The 20682-nt window shown below is 59.1% G+C and overlaps 9 protein-coding genes across 9 annotated transcripts; 3 read left to right on the top strand and 6 right to left on the bottom strand.

Annotated features, from left to right (window-relative positions):
• Window positions 1–981: 981 nt before the first annotated feature.
• On the bottom strand, window positions 982–2191 carry CcaverHIS019_0704340 (uncharacterized protein; the record flags this gene model as incomplete). The annotated part of the gene is made up of 3 exons (XM_060603867.1): window positions 982–1095; window positions 1252–1962; window positions 2093–2191. 3 exons carry the CDS (start codon window positions 2189–2191, stop codon window positions 982–984), a joined length of 924 nt encoding a protein of 307 aa, XP_060460118.1.
• Window positions 2192–2703: 512 nt separating this feature from the next.
• CcaverHIS019_0704330 (uncharacterized protein) lies at window positions 2704–4944 on the bottom strand (the record flags this gene model as incomplete). Its single annotated transcript, XM_060603865.1, has 7 exons — window positions 2704–2872; window positions 2905–3647; window positions 3684–3775; window positions 3810–4313; window positions 4368–4439; window positions 4478–4639; window positions 4815–4944. The coding sequence occupies 7 exons, from the start codon at window positions 4942–4944 to the stop codon at window positions 2704–2706; spliced, it is 1872 nt and encodes a 623-aa protein (XP_060460117.1).
• A 618-nt stretch (window positions 4945–5562) lies between these two features.
• On the bottom strand, window positions 5563–8050 carry CcaverHIS019_0704320 (uncharacterized protein; the record flags this gene model as incomplete). Its single annotated transcript, XM_060603864.1, has 6 exons — window positions 5563–6436; window positions 6485–6683; window positions 6771–7031; window positions 7159–7260; window positions 7609–7894; window positions 7997–8050. 6 exons carry the CDS (start codon window positions 8048–8050, stop codon window positions 5563–5565), a joined length of 1776 nt encoding a protein of 591 aa, XP_060460116.1.
• A 641-nt stretch (window positions 8051–8691) lies between these two features.
• On the top strand, window positions 8692–9986 carry CcaverHIS019_0704310 (uncharacterized protein; the record flags this gene model as incomplete). Its single annotated transcript, XM_060603863.1, has 2 exons — window positions 8692–9235; window positions 9268–9986. 2 exons carry the CDS (start codon window positions 8692–8694, stop codon window positions 9984–9986), a joined length of 1263 nt encoding a protein of 420 aa, XP_060460115.1.
• A 1376-nt stretch (window positions 9987–11362) lies between these two features.
• On the bottom strand, window positions 11363–12027 carry CcaverHIS019_0704300 (uncharacterized protein; the record flags this gene model as incomplete). The annotated part of the gene is made up of 2 exons (XM_060603862.1): window positions 11363–11552; window positions 11891–12027. The coding sequence occupies 2 exons, from the start codon at window positions 12025–12027 to the stop codon at window positions 11363–11365; spliced, it is 327 nt and encodes a 108-aa protein (XP_060460114.1).
• Window positions 12028–12291: 264 nt separating this feature from the next.
• Window positions 12292–13662, bottom strand: CcaverHIS019_0704290 (uncharacterized protein; the record flags this gene model as incomplete). Its single annotated transcript, XM_060603861.1, has 7 exons — window positions 12292–12413; window positions 12526–12736; window positions 12769–13038; window positions 13144–13193; window positions 13225–13290; window positions 13322–13382; window positions 13603–13662. 7 exons carry the CDS (start codon window positions 13660–13662, stop codon window positions 12292–12294), a joined length of 840 nt encoding a protein of 279 aa, XP_060460113.1.
• Window positions 13663–14115: 453 nt separating this feature from the next.
• IWS1 (uncharacterized protein) lies at window positions 14116–15457 on the bottom strand (the record flags this gene model as incomplete). Its single annotated transcript, XM_060603860.1, has 3 exons — window positions 14116–14728; window positions 14764–14912; window positions 14945–15457. The coding sequence occupies 3 exons, from the start codon at window positions 15455–15457 to the stop codon at window positions 14116–14118; spliced, it is 1275 nt and encodes a 424-aa protein (XP_060460112.1).
• Window positions 15458–15755: 298 nt separating this feature from the next.
• Window positions 15756–17346, top strand: ERG9 (uncharacterized protein; the record flags this gene model as incomplete). The annotated part of the gene is made up of 2 exons (XM_060603859.1): window positions 15756–15783; window positions 15821–17346. 2 exons carry the CDS (start codon window positions 15756–15758, stop codon window positions 17344–17346), a joined length of 1554 nt encoding a protein of 517 aa, XP_060460111.1.
• Window positions 17347–18539: 1193 nt separating this feature from the next.
• CcaverHIS019_0704260 (uncharacterized protein) lies at window positions 18540–20621 on the top strand (the record flags this gene model as incomplete). Its single annotated transcript, XM_060603858.1, has 5 exons — window positions 18540–18823; window positions 18864–19013; window positions 19295–19402; window positions 19480–19731; window positions 19766–20621. 5 exons carry the CDS (start codon window positions 18540–18542, stop codon window positions 20619–20621), a joined length of 1650 nt encoding a protein of 549 aa, XP_060460110.1.
• Between the last annotated feature and the right edge of the window lie 61 nt (window positions 20622–20682).

The following is a 20682-nucleotide window of genomic DNA, read 5'->3' as shown; positions in this document are numbered from 1 at the left end:
GTCTGCCATGGTGCGGCTGACAGGGGCTCTGCCTCCGTTGGACGCCACTGCTGTTAGGTGGGTTGGAGGTGGAGATGGTATTGACGAGTCTATGGCAGACAGTGTTGTAGCGCAACAGCAAATAATGCGACGAGAGACGGGAGGAGTGATGGAGGAAAAAGCAGTGGTGGAGAGAAATGAGGTGGGCGAGCTCAGAGTAAAGAGAGAATTGGTGAAGAGAGATGTGGTTGAGAGAGGGATGGAGAGATGTTTGACCCTTGTGCAAAGGTTTCTGAGGAAATGAGGGAGAGTGGGGAGAGATGTGGGAGGGGTGACTGGTGTTTACGCTAGATGCCACAAGAAAGAGGGTGGTGGCGAAGGCGCTGGAGGGAGGAGGAACCAAACAAGGCTGCCAAACAGAGATTGGCCCGGAGGAAGGTTGTGGTTGTTTTTTTGGGCGGGGGAGGACAACAAGGGGACAGAGGCTGAGGCGAACACGAAGAGAGGACTCACTGTTGGCCCTTACTTCGTGCTGTGCAACTTCAGAGGTTGAGCTAAATATGAGAGAGGAGTGGAGTGGGAGGAAGAGATGTTTGGTGTAGAGAAACGGAGAGAACAGTAGGTTATATCTCTCAGGGAGTGATGATGGAGAGGAAGTGCGAGGCGTTTGCGTTATTGTGAGTGGGATATGAAGGCGGCGTATGGAGATGAGGAGGAAGGACTGTGAGGAACTGGCTGGAATGAGTGATGAGTTCCGGCTGCAATACATGGCATCAGCGGCGGTTTATGATTGCCCCGCGACAATGTAGTCGTTGTCAGCTGGAGTGTAAGATGGCCAGGCGACAATGGAGTAAGGTTTAGTTGATCCGCTCGTGGTCGAATGGGGTGCTGATGTGACCAGTGGCACCGCCTCGTTCAGTACGTCAGCTCAGGCCGTAGCTATGCATATTGATGATCTATTCTGCGGCCGTGCCCTTGCCTCAACGGAGGTCGGCTGGCAGTCTATGCCCGCTTGAGCGCCTCGACCTCGGCGCGCTCCTGCCGGTCCGCCCGGTCAAAGTAGATGTTCTGGAGGAACGTGAAGCTCATACTGCACGTCCAGTACCATACGACGGCCTGGGGTCAGCTCGACACGAAAGTCTTAGCGGATCAGGGGACAATAGCTGCCATCAAGTAGATGGTCGTAGGAAAGCGGCCCGGACACAATGGGCGTATCCCATCAGTCTCGCCGACCCACACCGGCCCGAACGCAGCGGATCACTCTAGACTCACCGCAGGCATCTGCAATCCCACAATAATGACGAGGAAGCTCGCACCGCGCAGCGTCATCGTCAATGCCTTCTGGATCCACTCGCGGTTCTGTGGCACCAGCTTTGCGACCCAGTGCGTCTCCTCTACCATGTCGGCGGCCTGCGGCCCCTTTACCCTCTTCACCTTGACCGGCTGGGGCATGGGCTTTGGCGCGCCGGGAATCTGCGCGACTGCACGTGGCTTTGCCGCGACCCGTCGCTTGCCGAAATGTTGTGGGCCGCTGTGCTGGTCGTCCCGCACCGACGTGGTGGAGAACTTGCGAGTCTTCGACTGCCACGGAGGAGGCGCGGAGGCGGGAGGCGGTTTCGAAGAAGCGGGGGATGATGAGGGGGAAGAGGAGGGGGGAGGGGGAGGAGAGGAGGGCCCAGAGGACGGAGACGACGAAGCCTCAGCAGCTTCCTTCCTCGCCTCGTAACGTGACGTTGCGTGCTCGGCGTTTCCGAAGCCTAACAGCCCAGCCACCATCGGCAGGATCCACATCTTGTCAGGCTGACCCATGTGCTCGATCCACGCAAAAGACTGCGCCGCGAGCTCGGGGTACGTCGTGACAGCTTGGCGGACCGTCATGCTCATGACGATGAAGAGGGGGACTGAGACTGCGAGGGGCACGAGCATCGTGGTCGTGGGGTGTGTGCTGTACTTCTTGTGCAGCGCTGCCTGGCGGGTTGCGAGCTGATGTGAGCGGTCTGGGGGGAAGGGGAGGAGGATCAGGAGGAGAAAGGGGGAAGAGAGAGTGCGGTGTAGGAGAGAGGTGCACCGTCGAGTGCAAGGGAATGGCCACGTTCAACTAGCTGGTGCTTACCTCATCCTTCAGTCTCTTCCTATACTCATCGTACGTCAAGCCCTCCTTCTTCCCCTCAATCGCCATCTTGACGGCGAGTTCGTCGTTGGTCCGCTTCATCTCGGGCACGACGAACTTGCGTGCGCGCCACACCCTGCGTCGCTGCCACAGCTGTAGGGGGAAGGTGATACCCAATCGTGCAGTGAGGGCGAGGCAGAAGACTGATCCCCATAGGGGTAAGGGGGAGGAGGCGAGGAGACCGGGGAGGGGGGTGGAACCGACGGCTTCGGAGAGGGAGGAGAGGGTCGAAGTTAAAAAGGTTCGTTGGAGGCCGACCGAGGAGGAGAGGGGGAGGGGGAGTCGAGGCCGCCGACCGCATGATAGAGCCGACAGATATAATGCTGGGCCCCTGGAGACGAGGGGCCGTAGCGACATTGCTTGCTGATGAGATGTTGATGGATGAGATGGTCTTTGGCTGAAATTGTCCTTTCCGCAAGCTCATTCTCCAACCTCCACCATTCACCTCCACCTACTCCACTGCCCCACTCTGAATAGCTGGGACTCTGCATTCGATAGCACTCGTACTCTACACACACACACGACATACATGCATTAATCGTCACAGTCATCAACTACTCTTCCTTCTTCTCGCCCTCCTCTCTGCCGTTTTGGTATGGTGGCGGGGCCTCGTTGCCACCGCCGCTCGTACTCGGGGGTGGCGCTGCTGACTGGCTTGCGCCAGTGAGTTTGCCGACAAACCACGCGGGCACCCAGCCGCGCTCGCCCGTGTCCTCCTTGATCCTGCCGTCAGTTCAGACTTTTGTTAGACGCACGAGTAGCTCCAGTGACAGTACTTCTTGTACACGCGCACTCTCTCGCCCTCCCGGATTGCGAGCTCGTGCGCGTCCTTGCCCGTGTGGTTCATGAGCACCACGCCGGGGTAGCTTGAGCTCATGATGCTGGCGGGTGGGATGGGTGCGCGTCCGGGAATGGATCCGGGCGACTGTGGCGAGATACTGGCGATCGGCGCTGTGAGTTCCAGCAAGCACCCGGCTGGTACCCAGGCGCTCTTGGTCGTCTCCGAGTTGATGTTGCCTCTCCCTTCGGCGTCCTTGAGGACGAACCACCAACCCTTCGCTTTGGACATGACGACAAACGCCGCGCCGACCGCCACATCAAACTCGTCTTGCCGGTCGGCAATGTACGGGTAGATGCTGATCGCGTACGTGACCTTGTGCACCTTGCCATCCTTGTCCATGAGCGTGCCAGTAACAGGGGTGCGCGGTTGTGTGGTAGCGGCTGTGCCATTCTCCTTCTCCTTGCTCTCTTTAGATCCGTTGGCCACCGCTTCACCGTCGCGCATACCGGGAGACGGCATCTCTGGGAACGCGCCTTCGCCTGGCGTGTGCCCACCAGAGGCCCCGTCCTTTGTGGCGCCTGGTGATCCGGCTGCCTTTGTGGGTGATGGAGTTGGAGCGTCCAACTGAGGAAGGAGATTTGCGGTCGAGTTTGCTGGGAGTCCAAGCTTGATCGCCTGCTTCTGCTGCGCCACCGCGATGGGCGACTTGATGTCGCGCTGATTCATCAGCACACTGATCCGGGGAGCACTTACGATATGCCGTAGCATGAACACGGGCCGCTGCCCGCCCTCCTTCAGCTTTTGGAACAGCAGCAGCGGCTTCTCGTCGTAACTCAAGCATCTCTCTGCGCGTCAGCTCTGCCTGATGGCGTGACTCACCCGTGTTGCCGTAACAGATGAAGAGCGCGTACATCTTCCAATCGTCGTTGATCTTGTACTTCTTGAGCGCGGCAGGAAGCACCTTCCAGCACGGGTCCTCCATCGTCACACGGAAGCTCTTGGCAGCCGAGTGGGCCGCGTCGCGCGCGCCATGAGACGATCCGCCAGAGGGCGCGGGTGCTGGCTCCACTGGAGGTGTCGGACTGGAGGGTAGTGGGGCTGTCGACGCGCCGTCGTTCCGTTCTGATCTGGAGTTGGAGCGCACGACAGTCCCGCTCGCGAGTCTGGTGAGAGGCGGCATGCTGGACTGCAGCTTGCTTTGTGATGATGGTGGTGGGCCTACGCCAATGTGGCTGGGCGAGTCGAACGAGTACGTCATCCCTGCTGTTGACGTATCGGCCACTTGGACGAGGGTCGGCATGGGTGGTGGTAGCTGTATGCCGTTGTCTGAGAGTGCACGCATCAACCGGAACTGCTCCTTCTCAAGAGACTGGAGTCGCTCCTCTGGTTGTCAGCGAAGGGGAGCGTGATGGGGCTGGGGCGCTCGACGCGACTCACGCTGATCCAGCACAAGATTCCACATCCTGTCGATCGTAGCTGCCGTCTCCATCGCCTCAAACACTACTTCTTCTGACGGTCAGTAAGCCCGCTCGTGCTCGTGAGCGCACCTTGTGGCCGCCAGTCGTCCTCGCCTATCTCGACGCCTTGTTCCTTCTTGAGCTCGAATACGGCGCGGAGGACGTTGAGCCGATGCCCGAGCGAAGTCATCCCGAGGTCGACCAGGGTTTCGTTGTCGAGGGCGCACAGCACCTCGCCCGTGATGCCGTGTTCTAGGTAGCGTTAGCAACTGAGAGTGCGAGCGGGGAAGAAGGAGCTGGGGAGGGCGGTTGGAGGGTGATGACCTAGTGGAGTAACTGGCCGCATCTCGGCGATGACGCGTAGCGTGCCCGCTTCCCGGCCAACTCCTCCAGACGCGCGCCGTATTTCCCAACGCAGCGCACTCACCATAAATGACCTCCTCATACTGCTTCAATCCCAAGCTGACAAAGTACGCGTTAACCTGTGCCTCGTCCCATTCCATAATGGGTGTGCCGTGTGTGCCGGGAGACAACGGCTTTGGCGACACTGCCGTCATCGTCTTCGCGAAGCGCCGGGCGAGTGGATATGATGGAAGAGGGAGGGGTTGGTGGGAGGTGTTAAGAGGAGGGGGTGGTTGTTGATGGGAGAGGGGAGGATGGTAGGGGAGGCCGGAATGTTGAGTGGCGACGGGTGGAGGCGGGAGGTGGCGCCTAGTGTGCGCGTGGCGATGGATAGCCCTTGTATGACTTTGATGGAGGAAGAGGGGGAGGGAGAGGGAGTGATATCAAGGAGGATTGAAGGTTGAGGATTGGATTTGATTGAGATGAGGACGAGTGGGTTGGTTGAATGTAACGAGGTCAAGAGGTAAGAAGCAGTGCTCAGCCGGGCCCAAGGAAGGAGGAGAAACAAGAGAGGGTCTCCAATCGGTCAGGCACCAATCCACCCCTCTCAACCTCTTCACTCATTCCAACATCAAGATAAGAGATCAATGCAACTCGTCAACTCGTCGCCAGATAAAGCTCTATAGGTAATGCTTTTGTACTGGTACATATTCCCAGCTGCCCCATTCAATCAATGGAATCAGCTGCTCAATTCAATGACTGCACCTCGCAGCCCGACTTTGTCACGACAACCAGTCGCGACCAGGCACACCGATTTCCCCCCAGCTACGCGCTTACGCGCCCGTCTCCTCGTTGGCAGGCGTGCGCGCCATGTAGAGCTTGCGAACCTCGTCGCCAACCTCGAGACGGCGGCTACCCTCGAGGTACTGCATCGTCTCGTAGTACGTCGAGGGAACGACGGTGCGTCCGATCACCTTGCCGCGCGGCTTCTTCATGGTAAAATAGAACGTGTTTGTTTCCTGCCTGTCGCCAGTCTCGACGTCCTCGACCTCAGCCTTGACCATGATGTGGGCCTTGGCCTCGTTGTCAAACTCGTCAGTCGGCTTGGTCGTCTTGAGAACCTTGGAGGTGAGGCGGACGATTGCCCCAATGGGGACCGGAAGACGGAAGACGATTTGGTCGAGCGACTGGAAGCGCATGGGCGCGTGGGCAAATGTCGCGGCCGTGGTGAAGCAGAGCTCGTACGCTTGGCGCATGAGGAATCCTCCAAACACCTTGCCGTGGAGGTTGCGCTCCTGCGGGAACATGAGCTGGACGCTTTCGTTGACCGTGTCAGCCATGGGGACCATGATCTCGCCATCGAGCGTGTTGTCCTTTGCGTCGCGGGCGCGACGCATCAGCTCGTGCAGCTCGGCGGCCTCGCGAGCGTCAGGTGGCGCCTTGTCGAGCGTGCGCTTGGCGATCGCCATTCGGTGGTCTTTGTGCTCCTGCCCAAAGTCCCACAGCGACTGCTCCTCGGGAGTCTCGACAATCAGCTGCGGCACCTTGCGCGCCTTGCCGGTGTGCGTGTCGCGCGCAACCATCGCGAACCGGCCCAGCATGAGCGTATCGCTCTCGGTCGAGCCAGGCCTGGTACCCTCCATCTTGACGAACACCTCCATCGACGAGTTACCGGTCCACGTGACGAAGCCTGAGAAGCGGAGGTCGCTGCGTGTGAGCTATGGCCCTGCAGCGTCAAGTCTTGGCAGGTCTTACCGAACATTCTCATGGTTCAGGACGCCAAACATGTCGAGACGGTCTGCGCTCGCCGTTGCAATGTACAGGCCGGCCTTGGCGGCCTCGGCGTGAAAGTTCTGTGTCGCGCGCCCGTCGGCTGCAACCTCAACGGGCAGGCAGTGCCTGTACGCGACGGCGCCAGCGAGCGAGTCGAGGTTCTCAAGCAGCTTGCCCATACCTATGGCGTGAGCCCTGACCAATTGGCGATCCGCAATGACCAAGGTGACAAACGCCTCCTATCGGATTACTCGGACCCGCGACTCACGGAAACCACCAGAGAAGTTGACGTAGAGGTCGTACAGGCGCGGGTCCGTGGCGAGTGGAAGGTCAAACGAGGTGTAGCTGGCGCTCATGGGCTTGGGCTTTCCGAGATTCTCCTTCTCTTGCTCGCTGAGAGGGGGGTACTGCTTGGCCGTCTCGCTGGCAGGAGGCTCAAGCTCGGGAGCGCCGCACCCCGCATTCATCCACGGCACGGGGTGCGCGCGCATGATCATTGGTGTGTCTCTCCTAGTCTTGGGGGAGTGTTCTGAGTGTTAGCCTGGGTAGTCGCCGCACAGACGCCGCATGGGCTGGCGGATAATTGGCTCAATGTAGATCAACGCCACGCTGAATGCATGCACGGACTAGCGCAAACTTTGGCGGGTAGTACTCACGCGATACATGGGTGAGGAGACGGTCGATCTCGCTGAGGGTGAGGAGCTGCTTGCGTGCGGAGGCGCGTGGGGTGGCGGCGCCGTCAGTCGATCCGTTTGGTACTTCGAGGTTAGAGTTGCTGGCGCTGGTGGCCAGGGAGCGTGTGAGATACGATGAGGAAGCCATGGCGCGACAGATGGGGCGGGATGCTGTACGAATGGCGTACATGATAAAGGAAGGGGGTGGCGACTGATGGAGATCTGGGTGAGTGACGACGTTGAGATTGAATAATGTGTGATGAGGAAGTTAGGAACGGGCGATGTCCTCTGGCGGAAGGCAACCAGCTGCCCCACTCTGTCATCTGTCATCTTCGACCATATACCGGAGGGACTGGGGCCGCCAGAAACAAAGGCAGGCAAGAGCATACGGCCGGCGTCACCACCCATTACAGCATGCCCCAAACCCCTCACAGGCCCCGAGTAGTGCGGGTATAGCATCTACACAAGCGTGTCCCAGCGCCCCAAACACCTCTGCACAACAGTGAAACGCGGCCCCAATCGTCTCGCAACACAGTCCGGCATCGAGCCACGCAATGTCGGTACAGGCGAAGAGGAGGGGATCGCAGAGGGGTGCTTGGGGACCAGTGTGGGTTATGGGTGCGGGGAGGAGGGGTGCCGTGTCCTGGTCTCGTTCTTGTTCGGGCTCGGGGTACGGTGGAGGGGGCGAGGGCGAGGGCGTCATGCGACCAAGAGGGGTCTGCAGTCAGCGTCGTGCCAACATGCACATCTTATGAAGGCGTGATTGTGGCAGGACGCATTCAGCAAAAGTTGCCTTCATCACCACCACAATGAAACTCACGGGCTCGTCTGTGATTGTACCCGGCAGCAGCTCGTCGCCTGATAATCGCGGCATGGTTGGTGGAGATGGGAGGTGGCGAAAGCGACACGTCCAAATGAATGAAATCAACAATCGACGTCATGGCCAGTAAGGCTCTGCAAGTCGCAAGGAACACGAGATGCCAACGTGTCAATGTTCAGTGATGCTGCACAACATAGACCAGAGCACTGCGCACACCGTGGCATCGCTGGGTACCGACGAGAGTAGGAGAGTAGAGGCGCAACGTCAACCTCATACTCTGATTTACAGTTGTCAGCTCGTCGGAGTGGGGCAGGTTACCTGAAGCTTGTTTCGTGGAAAGCGCAAGAGAGACGGGGGCCACGTGAAAATACAAAGCCAGAATCAGCCCCAAGCAAGGCCCGCCAGGCCGCCAGGCGAGGTCTTCCCTCTGCCCCACTTCTTGCTTATTAAATGATATCCCCCATTGCTCAACTCTGTGTGATCACGCATGTGTGAGAGAAAACAAAACAAAACCGCGCCTGTAGGCATCACCAGCTTGCCAGAGCACCAGCTTACCAGACGCGATTTTCTCAACACTGAGGCTGCAACATGAAACCTCCCATCCCAAGCATCCCAAGTCAGTCACATGACATCATCGGTCCGGTCCGCAGCCTTCCATCTCACATCAGCCTGCCATCCTAAACCTTCACATCGCAATGTCGCTCAAGCTCTCACCCCACGGCGTGCAAGTCACCTCGGCCGCCTTCCTCTCGGTCTCGGAGACTCCGAACGAAGGATCGCCCCCTCCAGCCGCGCTAATCAACCTCCCCCTCGCCAACAACGGTGTCGACTTGAGCCAACTCGGTCCGCGCGGCGGATCGCCGCAGGTCCAGCTCACCATCTCGGGCGGTTCGGGAAATGGTTCAGTGACCGTTCCCCTCGCTGCTCCACCTGGTGATCGGAGCCGCGGATGGGCCCAGCTCGAATGTACCGCCCCAAACGTGCTCGCCTACGTCTTATTTGGAGAGAGGGAGGATACGGTCGTCATGATCGCCTATCCCGGCACTCTCGAGTTCATGTCGGCCCTTCCGGACGACTGGAGTTTCGGCGACGTGAGCCTCTGCGGTACGCATGAGAGTTCGGCGCAGACCGGCTACTTTATTAGCAAGTGCCAAGATCGGGACGTTGTCACCCAGCTCAATGAGGGTGTGAGAGTGCTTGATGTCCGGATGCGCCTTAGTGCCACCGGCGAACTGGAGAGTGAGTCTCCACCACACCGTCTCTAATCCTAGCCTACCACGGTATCCGGCCCCAATACTCGACCCTCAAAGTCTACCTCGACGCGATCGACGCCTTCCTCTCCGCCCACCCGCGCGAGACTATCATGATTTCGCTCAAGGAGGAAACTCCGCCGGACGCCCCCGACTTCTCCAAGGCCGTTTACGACCTCCTCAAAACGTACGGCGACCGGTTCGTCTTCACTGAGCATGTACCGCGTCTTTCGGAAGTGCGAGGTAAAGCACAGGTAATGACCCGGTTTGGGAGGAAGGATAATGCGCCGTGGAGTGAGGGTCTGGGTTTCCACCCCAATAGGTGGCCGGACAGTGTCAAGGAAGGCTTCGAGTGCGATTGCAACGGTACGCCAGTCCGTATTTCGGACTGGTACGGCCTCGACAGCGCCATGGACATTCCACTCAAGGCCGAGGCTGTTACCCAATTTTTGGAGCATACCACCTGCTGTCCACCCGGGAGCCAGATTAGTCTCGCCTTCTCGAGCGCGGCCAAGTTTCCACTTGCGACGCCGCAGTGGGTCGCAAAGGGTGTTGGAGCGCCGACATTTGGGCTCGGGATGCACGGGGTCAATGCCAGAATCGTGCATTGGCTCCTCCAGCAGGCTGTGCAGGGGAAGCGGCCGCGGGCTGTTGTCATGGCCGACTATTACGACTATACCGGCTCGGGAGAGGCGGGGTTGGGCGCGCTCCTTGGCGCAATGAACTATGTCCAGCAGTAGATTGTAGTCGTGAATGAATCTTGAAGTGTTGGTCCTACCTCTAAAGATGTGTCGGTCCTACCTCTAAATGTAGTGCAACCCGTTGCAACTGCTTTGGGAAGGAACATGTGTGCCGGCAATCAAACTGACCACCGGCACCCTCACCACTCCATCCTGACTCTACACCTCACCCGCTTCTATTCATGCATGTCTTAGTACGACTAGCTTAGTGGGCCTTGGAAGCAAGGATCGACGCGGCGTACGGGTTCTTGGGGTCCTTGAGGGCCTCGGGGGCTGGGGTTAGTGTGTGCGGGGTTGGTTGGGAGGGGGAGTACAAGGGGGAGGAAGAGGCAGTCGGTATTGCGCGAAATCGTCGGCGCACGAGTAACGAAACTGCCTAGACCAGTGCACATCCACCTCTCCCTCTCTCTCTTCCATCTAGCCCATGGTCAATACGCACTCGAGACACCAATGTCCTGGAGCTTCCAGACGCCGGCAATGACGACCGCCGACGCGAAGATGAAGGGGCCGACGGGCTTGAGGATCTGTTGGCGGGAGAGGCGGGGCATGGGTGTAGATGCGAGTTTGGGTGAGGCGGGGCATGGGTGTAGATGCGAGTTTGGATAGATCGGGAGAACGCGAACATGTGTTGGGGATGAACAGGGGTAATGGGAGTGATGGGGGTGATGGGGGCGATGGGAGTGATGGGAGCGATGCGCAGTGATGGGAGCCATGTTGGGAGCAGGAGAAAGGAGGGGATGAGGCGGTACGAATCGACGCGAGAACGGAAGACCTGGTCAGCACCTCTCATGAATACTGCGTCTGCTGGGTTGCGACGCGACATACGGGAGTGGGCCAGGCGCGGAGACCGAACATTCTGGTGTCAGTCTCCCTCTTGTGTGTGATCTCACTTTGATGAATAGACTGGTGGTGGATGAGATTGAACAGTGAACAGTGAGCACCGTGTATCGGGTAGTGAGGGCGGCAGGGAGGGGGAGGGGGCCTAGGGCGGGCCCCAGCGAACGGCCGGGCGGAGTAGGACGGACTACGGGTTTAACCCGGCGACATGGTGTGGCACTCCTGGATATCACGTGGCAATAGTCATTACGTCAGCCGTCCTCTTACCTCCACTTTCAGAGTCCGCTTGTCTTCCAGATGCCAAAGGGCTTGTACAAGGAAAGTACATCTGTGCTCTGCTCGCTATGGAGGTCCGTGTATGGTGCGTCGCGTCGGGTCCAGCGCTGGCTCTCTCGACGCTCCCTCCCCTCGATATGGCCGTCTTGCGGTCTGGTGATTAAGCTCGCTTGCTACAACGCCCCTTACATCGCAACATTCCAACTCGTTGAATCCCTACATTCGGTGGGTTGAATCGCAGCTCCAACTTGTCGAATCCCCACTCAGAACTGCAGCCGTTCCCACCCCCAGTTGGGAGTATACCAGCTCGCCACGCGGCGGCGGCGTGACCGGCGCGGCGCTGCGAGAGGGGTATACGTCCCCCATAGCTCTGGGTAGGCTGCGGGGACACCAGTGGAGAGGATGACCTCGCGCGGGTAGTGTAGGAGGCCGGTGGATTCGTAGGATGTTGGTCTAGGTTAGCGGCAAGCGGCGAGAGAGCGGGAGAAGGAGCGAGGGGCGGGTCGAAGAGGCGCCCGGGGCAGGTGGGGGGGTGGATGGGAAGGAGGAAGGGGGGACTGGGACGATACCCGAGATGGGTGAGTGGGTGAGAGGGACAGCAGGGATTGGAGGGGAGAGGGCTGATAAGGAAGGGAAGGAAAGACAAGAGACGAGACGGAGAGGTAAGAGAGTAACGAGAGGAGGGTGAGATGGAGGAGGAGGATGAAGCGAAGGGGGCCGAGAAGGAGGAAGTAAGGAAGGAAGGAGGGAGGGAAGAAAAAGCCAGGAGGCCTGGGAGGAAGAGCACTCACTCTGGAGCAGGCTCCTCTAGCACCGACGCAAGACTCGACCGACTCGATGCCAACGAGGTGAGTGTATGTTTCCGGCTGTGGCTGAGGACAGAGGCAGGACTGGCCGGAGGGGCAGGACTGGTGGGGTAGAGCGGCATGGTGGGAAACACGTGAAAGACGGGCTAAGATTGGGAGGGGAGGATGCGTGATATATGCCGGAAGGTGATGGCAAAGGACAGATCAAGGTGGCGAGGGCGATGGCAAAGGTGGCGATGGCGGCGGTGGCGATGGAGTTGGAGTGATGTGATGATGATGAAATGCCAAGACGGTTGCGCTGCGATGGTGTCTGTGCACGTCCTTCCCTTGGTCCCACATGCTGCATCCACACCCTAGTGGAGATATTGAGATACAACTATACATAACTACACCTTGCTTACGCGCAGGACGAGGACGTTCATCTCGCCCGTGTTGAGGCGGCGCGGCGGCACACCCAAGTTCTTGTACAGTGCGCGCAGAACACCACTGTGCGCCGTCATCGAGATGTCTGCGATTAGCGACGTGTCAACTTGTCCCCTTCTCCCTTTTCCACCGCCACACTTCCCGTCTCGGGTGCTGAAGAGCTTCAAGAGCCGCCCCGCTTCACTCGGCGTACTCACAAACATCGTCCCTCGCGCTGTCCATGATAATCCGCAGTCCCTCGCCTGCGCGCGCAACCATCTCGTCCTCCGTCTCCCGCCCTGTCGGATGCCACACCGTATCTTTGTCCGGCATACTGTCAGGCCACACAAAGGCGGGGAACATCTTCATGAGCTCGCTCTTGCCCAGCCGCTCGTCGCAGTGATGCACATGCAGGTGCTCGCGGATTTCCTATACTCAGCTTCTTCTCTCCTTGTACTCACTTCAACGACCTCGGCGCGCACACCGTGGCTCAGATCCGAACTGCGCCTGAGGATCCCCTCGGCGTGCAAGTCGTTCTCGCCCCTCCCATACAGCCAGCCCCAGGTCAGGCCGACGGTCTCGCCAGGCCGCCGCATCGGCGACGTATACCAGCGCGTCGGGAGGGGCATGCCCATCGAGCTCTCTCGCCGGAACACGTGGGCGAGATTGGTCGCCTGCTCGCGTCCGGCGGGGGTGAGCACGGGGTCAATGATCGGGTAGCGGAGCTGGACCTGGGGTTAGCGAGTCAGTAAGCCCGAGCCTGCGGGGCCGAACCCAAGTCGAATGGGCAAGATGAAGCTCCGCCCCGGACGGGCTGATGCCAATCCCAAACCCACCTCGTCCGTGTCCGGCATCCCGTACCGGAGGTATAGGATGTTATGCTCGGCTCCCGTCAGCGGAATCGCGGGTGGGCTCACCCTCCCCATGGCGGGCGGTATACATGACCTTGATCTGCTCGTTCTCTGCACAGGAGCGCTGCAGCTCTGCCATCAGCACATACGTAGTGCCGCTCACCATCGATGTGCTTCCGGAACTCATGCCACCCCGACGAGCGGAGTCCGAAACCCGCATTGATCTGGAGTCAGTTTCAGCTCACGCGATCGATCGCGGAATGCGCCGCTGTTCGGATGTTCGGATGCCAGCTGCGAGCTCTGGTTCAGAGAGTCTGGTTTGGAGAGTCCCAGGCGTCCAGATAGGTGGTCGCGGAAGGCCTCGTAGGAGTCGTTACTCTCTCTTACTCCCTCCCCGCCTTGCCCCCTGTCGTCCCCCACTCTCACGTCATCCCGCACACTCACGTCCTCATCCCATGTCGTGAGCTCGAACAAGCCGGGGATGTGCTCGTACGCGTACGGCATGGCGGGGGGTGTGGGTTTGGAAGAGAGGATGAGAAGAGAAGAAGAGAAGAGATATGGTGAAGAGACAATGGGGAAGGAGGAAAGGGGGGAGGAGGGGAGGATGGGGAAGGTGTGTCGGGCGTAGCTCGGTGGGCTTTACATTGTGTAGGCGGTGCCTGGACCGAACTTGCCGACAACATCATCAAAGCAACAACTGGGACCTTATCGGCCATCCTCGGATATCCACTGCACTCTCCTTTCCCCAACCTCCCACAGCTTACAGCTTCTTTGCACGCCCTTCGATGCATCCTACTATACAACATCTATCCTTGGCTGGACAGGTGACCAGACGAAACGTCCTCTCACCGTATGCAGCAGACGAACTACTCGACAGGCGATACTCGCTTTCCACTTGTCAAGGCCCGCTCTCAACCACACCTCATGCGCTCGCTACACTCCCTCGCGATAGCTCATCTAACGGCCCGACTTCTGGCCCTTGAGCTGGCGCGCAAAGCGGTTAAACTTCTTGTTGTCCTGTTGGATGCGCGCAATGTATCCCGTCTCGCCCGAGTGGTGCGTAAGCCGGCTCTCAGGCGCAACCGTATATTGCACATCGCGTACGTTTGGCAGGCGGGCGCCCTTACGGTCACGGTTCTCGGTGAGCGCTTCGGCAACGTTGAAACGCTGCTTCTTGGTCTTCGTCTTCGGCCTCGGGCGGCTTTCGCGCGGCTCCTCGTCGTCGTCGAACTCGTCGTACTCGGCGCGCTCCATCTCGTCCGCCGTCTGGATGTAACGACTGCGGAAGTCGGCGGGCCGCTTGATGATCGGACGCGACCACGTCTGCACAAGCGCCTCGGCGGCGCGGTTGATCGACGGCGTCACGCGCTTCGTCTTCGTGTAGAAGAGCACGATCGGCCCCAGTCCGGCCTCACGGATCGTCGCCGTGTCTAGGTCCATCTTGGGGAGTACCTCGAAGACGGCCTTCTGGATCCCCACAGCCGGGAGCGATTTGTCCGGCAACGGCTCGAGCCACATCTTGACCGCCTTGAGCACCTCGTTGTCGATGATCGACGACCAGAGCGTGGTGCTGATGTCAGTTCGAGTCTAGGACATATAACTCACTTTTGCAGCGCATTGACGACCTCGTCCAACATGGCTAACTTGCTGGTGGCAGGCATCTTCTTCAAGTTGGACTTCTGGTCGGCCTCGGCAGCCGTGTACATGCGGTCGCGTAGGCGCACACACACGTCGTCATGGTATCCCTCGACAATCTGCGGTCAACTGAGCCAGTCTAGTTACTCACGTCAATGTCATCCCCCTTCTTCTTGCGGCGGGGAGCGCGGTTCGTCTTGCCCACAGCGTCGATGCGCTCCTCAAGCGCAAGGCGGCGACGGGTGGCTTCGTCCAGCTGCGGCTCGTCTTCACCGCCTTCCTCTTCCTCTTCAGCTGCCGCACGGGCACGCCGCTCCGCGCGTGCGTCCTTCTTCTTCTTCTTTCTCCTCTCCCGCTCCTCGTCATCCTCGCCCTCTTCGTCGCCACTCCCGCGGCGCTTCTTGAATGACGGAATGCGCGCCGCGCTACTCTCTGTCGCGGGGACGTACTCGCCCTCCCCTTCCCCCTCTTCGCGTGCTTCTTGTGCCTCGCTGCCTGGAGCCATGTTGTCATTCGTGTTGGCGGCTGTATTGTCGTCATCGGAGCCGAACATGTTCGCCATCGCTGGTGCGGGCGCGCTCTCTGACGCGCCTGGCGACGGCGCTCCGACAGGACTCTCGGGAGCGGTGGGCTCGGGCTCGGCAGGTGGGGGTGACGAGCTCATTGGAGATAGAGTAGTGGTAGATGTCAAGTTGATTTGGTGGCCAACTGATGAATGTAACCAAGTATTTGGCCCCGTTTAGGATCTTGAATAAGGTGTGTTTTGATCCCGTCATGTAACCCCTGAAGAATGTGGTGGTGATGGGGGTGGGTCGTACGGTCAGTCAGGTGAATCCAGGTGGACGGATGGGTAGGTGGGTGGACACATCATGATGTGGACACCCTTGGGCATCGTAATCTAACACCATCTTGTTCCTTTCGCTGTTCACTCTTCTATAACCCTTCACTTCTAGTCCATCACCATGGGCGCTCTCCAGTTTCTTATCATGGGTAAGGGCACTCTGACGCGTCACATACTGACAACCAGGCGTCACTCACCCAGGAGAGCTCCGCTCCATGATCGGGTACAAGATCTGGCGCGACACTCGCGACATCACCAACCCCAAAGAGTTTGCCGACACTGGCTACGACCGCGAGTCGATGAAGCGCTGCTGGGATTTCCTCGACCAGACTTCCCGCTCGTTCTCCATGGTAATCAAGGAGCTCGAGGGAGAGCTCGCACGAGTCGTCTGCCTCTTCTACCTCGTCCTTCGTGCCCTCGACACGGTCGAGGACGACATGACTGTCCCCAACTCTGTCAAGCTCCCTCTCCTCCGCGAATTCCATCTCAAGCTCCACGAGCCCGGGTGGACGTTCAGCGGCTCTGGCCCTAACGAGAAGGACCGCGGCGTTCTCGTCGAGTTCGACATTATTCAGAAGGAGTTTGCCCTCCTCGACCAGAAGTACCAGCAGGTCATTGGTGACGTGACGCGCAAGATGGGCAAAGGGATGGCCGACTTTGCCGCGCTCGCGACCCCAGAGCTACCCGTGGCGGAGGTTAACTCGATCGCAGACTACGACCTGTACTGCCACTACGTCGCCGGCCTCGTCGGCGAGGGCCTGTCCGGCCTCTTCTCCAGCTCGGCCAAAGAGCGGGCGTTCCTCAAGGACCAGCTCACGCTGTCCAACTCGATGGGTCTGCTCCTCCAGAAGACCAACATCTACCGCGACATCAAGGAGGACGTCGACGAGGGTCGAGGGTTCTGGCCCCGCGCAATCTGGGGCAATTACGGCTTCAACTCCATGAAGGAGTTGACAGACGAGTCGCGCTACCGTGAAGCGCAGTGGGCTGCCAACGAGATGGTGCTCGACGCCCTGCGCCACTCGTGCGATGCCCTTGACTACCTCACTCTTCTCAAGAACCAGAGCGTGTTCAACTTTGTGGCCATCCCGGCCGTCATGGCCATGGCGACGCTCGAGCGCTGCTTCATGAATCCATTGATCTTCAAGCAGAACGTCAAGATCCGCAAGGGCGAGGCCGTGCAAATTATTTTACGCTCGACTAACCCCCGCGACGTCGCTTTCATGTTCCGCGACTACGCCCGCAAGATCCACGCAAAGGTGCCCAAGGACGAGCCCAACATGTTGCGCTTCTCAATCTCGTGTGCCCGCATCGAGCAATGGTGCGAGCATCACTACCCGTCGTTCCTCATGATCCAGAGCGGCGGCGAGGGCAAGGCCACAACCGGCATCGACCCCATGAGCACGGACGCGCGCGCACCTCTCTATCTCGATCTTGTCAAGAAGGCGCGCGAGCAGGCTGAGGCGGACAGGCGGGAAAAATTCATGGACGACCTGCGGGCGCGCGGCATCATCAAGCCCGCCGCACCCGAGACTGAGGAGCAGAAGCGCGAGCGCGAGGAGCGCATCAAAAAGATGGAGAACGAGCCGTTCCCGTGGCTCATGATTATCGGTATCATTGGCGGACTCATCGCAGTCATGGTCGCCATGGGCTACGGCGTCATTACGCTCGTCATGAAGTACTCGGACGTAAGTGCTGCTGCAGGAGTCTAGCTGATGGTGCAGTAATGGCTGTTGATAGATTTGAGAGGGAGTAATATCACCACACTATTCGGTTGTCGGCTGTCGGGCTGTCGGGCGGTGGAGCGGACGATAGCAGCACGATCTCGGTCGGCACATCATTATGTATGCTCATACCCAGGGAGACGGTGGCGGGCCCTACGAGGTTGATGAGGATGACGAGGGCGACGAAAGGAAGACAGGTGGAGTGAAGGCTGCGGCTGGCTGTGGCTGACTTGGTTGGGTGCGAGCGAAGGTAGTCTCGCACACTCGCGCTCATGTCTCATTTCCAGCACAACAACACTCTTCTTCCATCTACTCACTTTTGACAGTCAGTCTCCTCTTCCATCTCCTCTTCCCTTCTTTCCCATCCTCCTCACTGTCCATCATCTTCATCCTCCCAGAACCACAATCATTAGATCCACTGTCCTTGCACCCAGTCATCTTGACCCACCTTCCTTACGCCCACCATGTCGGCACCATCGGGGGGAACGCCTCAAGAGACGCGCCTCGGGCCCTTCTTCTTCACCTACCGCCCCCAAGCAGGCGATGATGCCATCACCATCCAAGGCTACTTTGTCCCCCTCCACTGGCCGCCTGATAACCAGTGCAGAACCGCCCCCTACTCGTCGTTTGTTTACACCGAGTTCGCGCCGCTACCCGTCCAGCCGGTCTGGAGTGTGTCATCGGACACTTTGGCACAGTGCAACAACGCGTCGCCACCTTCCTCACCCTCGCCTCCCTCGTCTCCGTCTTTCTCATTGTATAAAACGCCCCCTACAAGTCCCGTGTCGACTGACTGGACGAGCTCATGCGAATCGTCTACGTTTTCTTCAAGCTGTGACGCCTGGGTACGTGAGTTGCGCCGGCCTTCCTCCTCGCCAGCAGCGACGTCGAGCCCGTCACCCATAATCGGAATACCCCTACCTTCTTCTCTAGTAGGGGTTGGAGTCACTGCTCGTCCGCCTTCCTCCCCTTACGACGCTATCACCTGGTCGCCTCAAGACTCCGCGCTTGCTCCAGGAGCGGGTCCTTTCCCGATTGTGCCAGAGATCGCAATTACCCAGGCGAGTAGCTCATCGCCCTCTCTCTCTTCTGAGTCAATTCAACGACGGATCGACCCATTCAATGACAACGCCATCGCAAACGGTCACTTCACTTCAGCCTCCAACCTGCCGCTCTCCGCAATGTCGACATCGCCGGATTCGCCCAAGTTCACTCTGCCTCGTTCCTCATCCAAGATGGCGATCGGACACCTCGTCCACGACGTAGATCTATCCGACAAGGATTTGAGCGACCTTGAACGGGAGCTTCAAACACGACATCATGAGCGCAAGTCCCTCCCAACAGAATGGCTCATCCCAACACGAACCCCGTCGCCCAGTGAACTCATGTACGTTGACGAGGTGCCAGAGTCGCCAATATTGGAACGTCCAGCTCGACCAGTCAGCGCTGATTCCACGTTTGACATGTGAGTGGGTTACTACTTGTTCTGCCGCTGACATGCACAGGTCCTTTGGCCTTCGTCGTCGCGCTGGTCAGATCTTGCGAGAGGATCGCCCAGCGTCATGCTTGCCCTCCCTCCCCCACGCCGATTTGACTCCACCGCCAGCGGTGCCTAAGGCCAAGTCCATGAGCGCGCTCCGTGTAACTGCTGAAGAGTGAGTTGGGGTCTGCTTGCTTGCCAGATATCGTCATTCTGAGAAGAATGAAGAACGGGCGACGCGTCTGTTTCAGCTCGTCGATGGCAACCTGGGGTTGCACACCGTAAAAGATTGACCTGCGTCGTCTACTTGGGCTCGTCAACCCCTAGGTCTGAGAGCACTTGTTTGACCTCGGGAGCCACACCGAGATCAAGACGGGTGTTCGTCTGTGGTCCCTGTCTGCATCTCTCCTGGCAAACTACAGTCTCTCCGTGTACGCTCTTGACAGCTGACACCAGGGAAATGGAGGTTAACCGCCTGCTCGGAATCCAGGCGCGCTGCGCTCCATTGTCTCCGCCGCTCCCCCTTACGCTTGCAGCTCTCGAGGACGTCATCAACACATCTTGGTCCGAAGGGGAGAGTCAGATTCTGGAGCCCCTGCCGGTTTCAAAGCGAGTCATGAAGTGAGCTGGGCTGATGCCAGCCCGTCTGTGGAGTATGGTGGTTGTGACAAGCCTCTGGGCCCGGTACGGTCGCCGGGTTCCAAGAATCTCACTGTGTTGGTGGAGGACTGGGAGCCGGAATCGCCCACGCCGGTTCGGACAATCGCTTCCCAGAACCCAAGAGGGCAGCCTCGCAAGTCGGGAAGTGCTTCTAACGACGTTGTCAACGGCGGGTCGAACGACAGCGCGGTCTCAAAGTGCAATCTCAGTACCACTCCGACCATTCCCTCCCGGTGCGTCGCTGTATAGCCATCGCTAATGCCTCAGCTCATCGAGCCTGTTCGTGGAGGGACCGCATGGGAACTACGCAGACCATGGATCTCCCTCTCCAGTCACCTCACAAGAATCCCGGCATACGACGGCAGTCAAGCAAGCAAGCTCTATGGACAAGGCCGTCTCTTCCCTCGCTGAGATGTTGAAGGATACCCTCGTTATTGCGGATCCGAGCGAGCGGCGCCCTTCTCCATCCTCGAAGAGTGATCTGGATTTCGACTTTCCGGAAGACGCCATGTGGTCAGACGAGGTTGTCGCTGGCAATACGGCGTTCAACAACGAGAACGGCCACTTCGAGCAGGAGCGCCTCCTTCCAATGGGCTCTCCGGTACTCCACGAGTCTATGACCTGGCGGGAAGCACACGGCCTCACTGACGCCGACTGGGGTGATGCCAACGGCGGGGGGTCTGAGATGGACGTGGGCTCAAAAGACCCATCGTCACCTGACCTACTCGATATCGAAAGTGCGTTTGGTCAGAGGAGCTCGTTCACTCCCGCCCCGCTAGGATACGTCCACATCGACGAATTGTCTTTCTCATCGGGCGCCCTGTCTCACCTATCCTCGGGCGCACGCACCGACTCCTTTGGGTCGGTCGTCGACAGCGACAGCGACGGACAAGCGCACGACACCGACATCGATGGCCACAAGCCTGAGGCCTCGATCGAGTCTGATCCAAGCCGCGCCATTTTGCCATGTACGTGCTGCCCCAACCCCAGCAAAATGTCATTCCTTTATATGCACCGCGGACCACTGCCGACCATCGCGGAGGTGAGTGACGAGGAATCGCCAACCGCCCAGTCACGGTTCTGGAGCACGCGCGAGCAGCTGGTCATGGCGTCGGCAACATAGGCCGCAGCGAGAGTCGTATGCGGCCGTCAACTCTGTGCACTCTGTGCATGTGGTATTATTG

The sequence above is a fragment of the Cutaneotrichosporon cavernicola genome, assembly GCF_030864355.1.
Source record: "Cutaneotrichosporon cavernicola HIS019 DNA, chromosome: 7b".
In the NCBI taxonomy this organism is placed as follows: Eukaryota; Fungi; Basidiomycota; class Tremellomycetes; order Trichosporonales; family Trichosporonaceae; genus Cutaneotrichosporon; species Cutaneotrichosporon cavernicola.
Note: the sequence above shows the minus strand (reverse complement) of the source record. Positions and strands in the feature narration are given on the sequence as shown.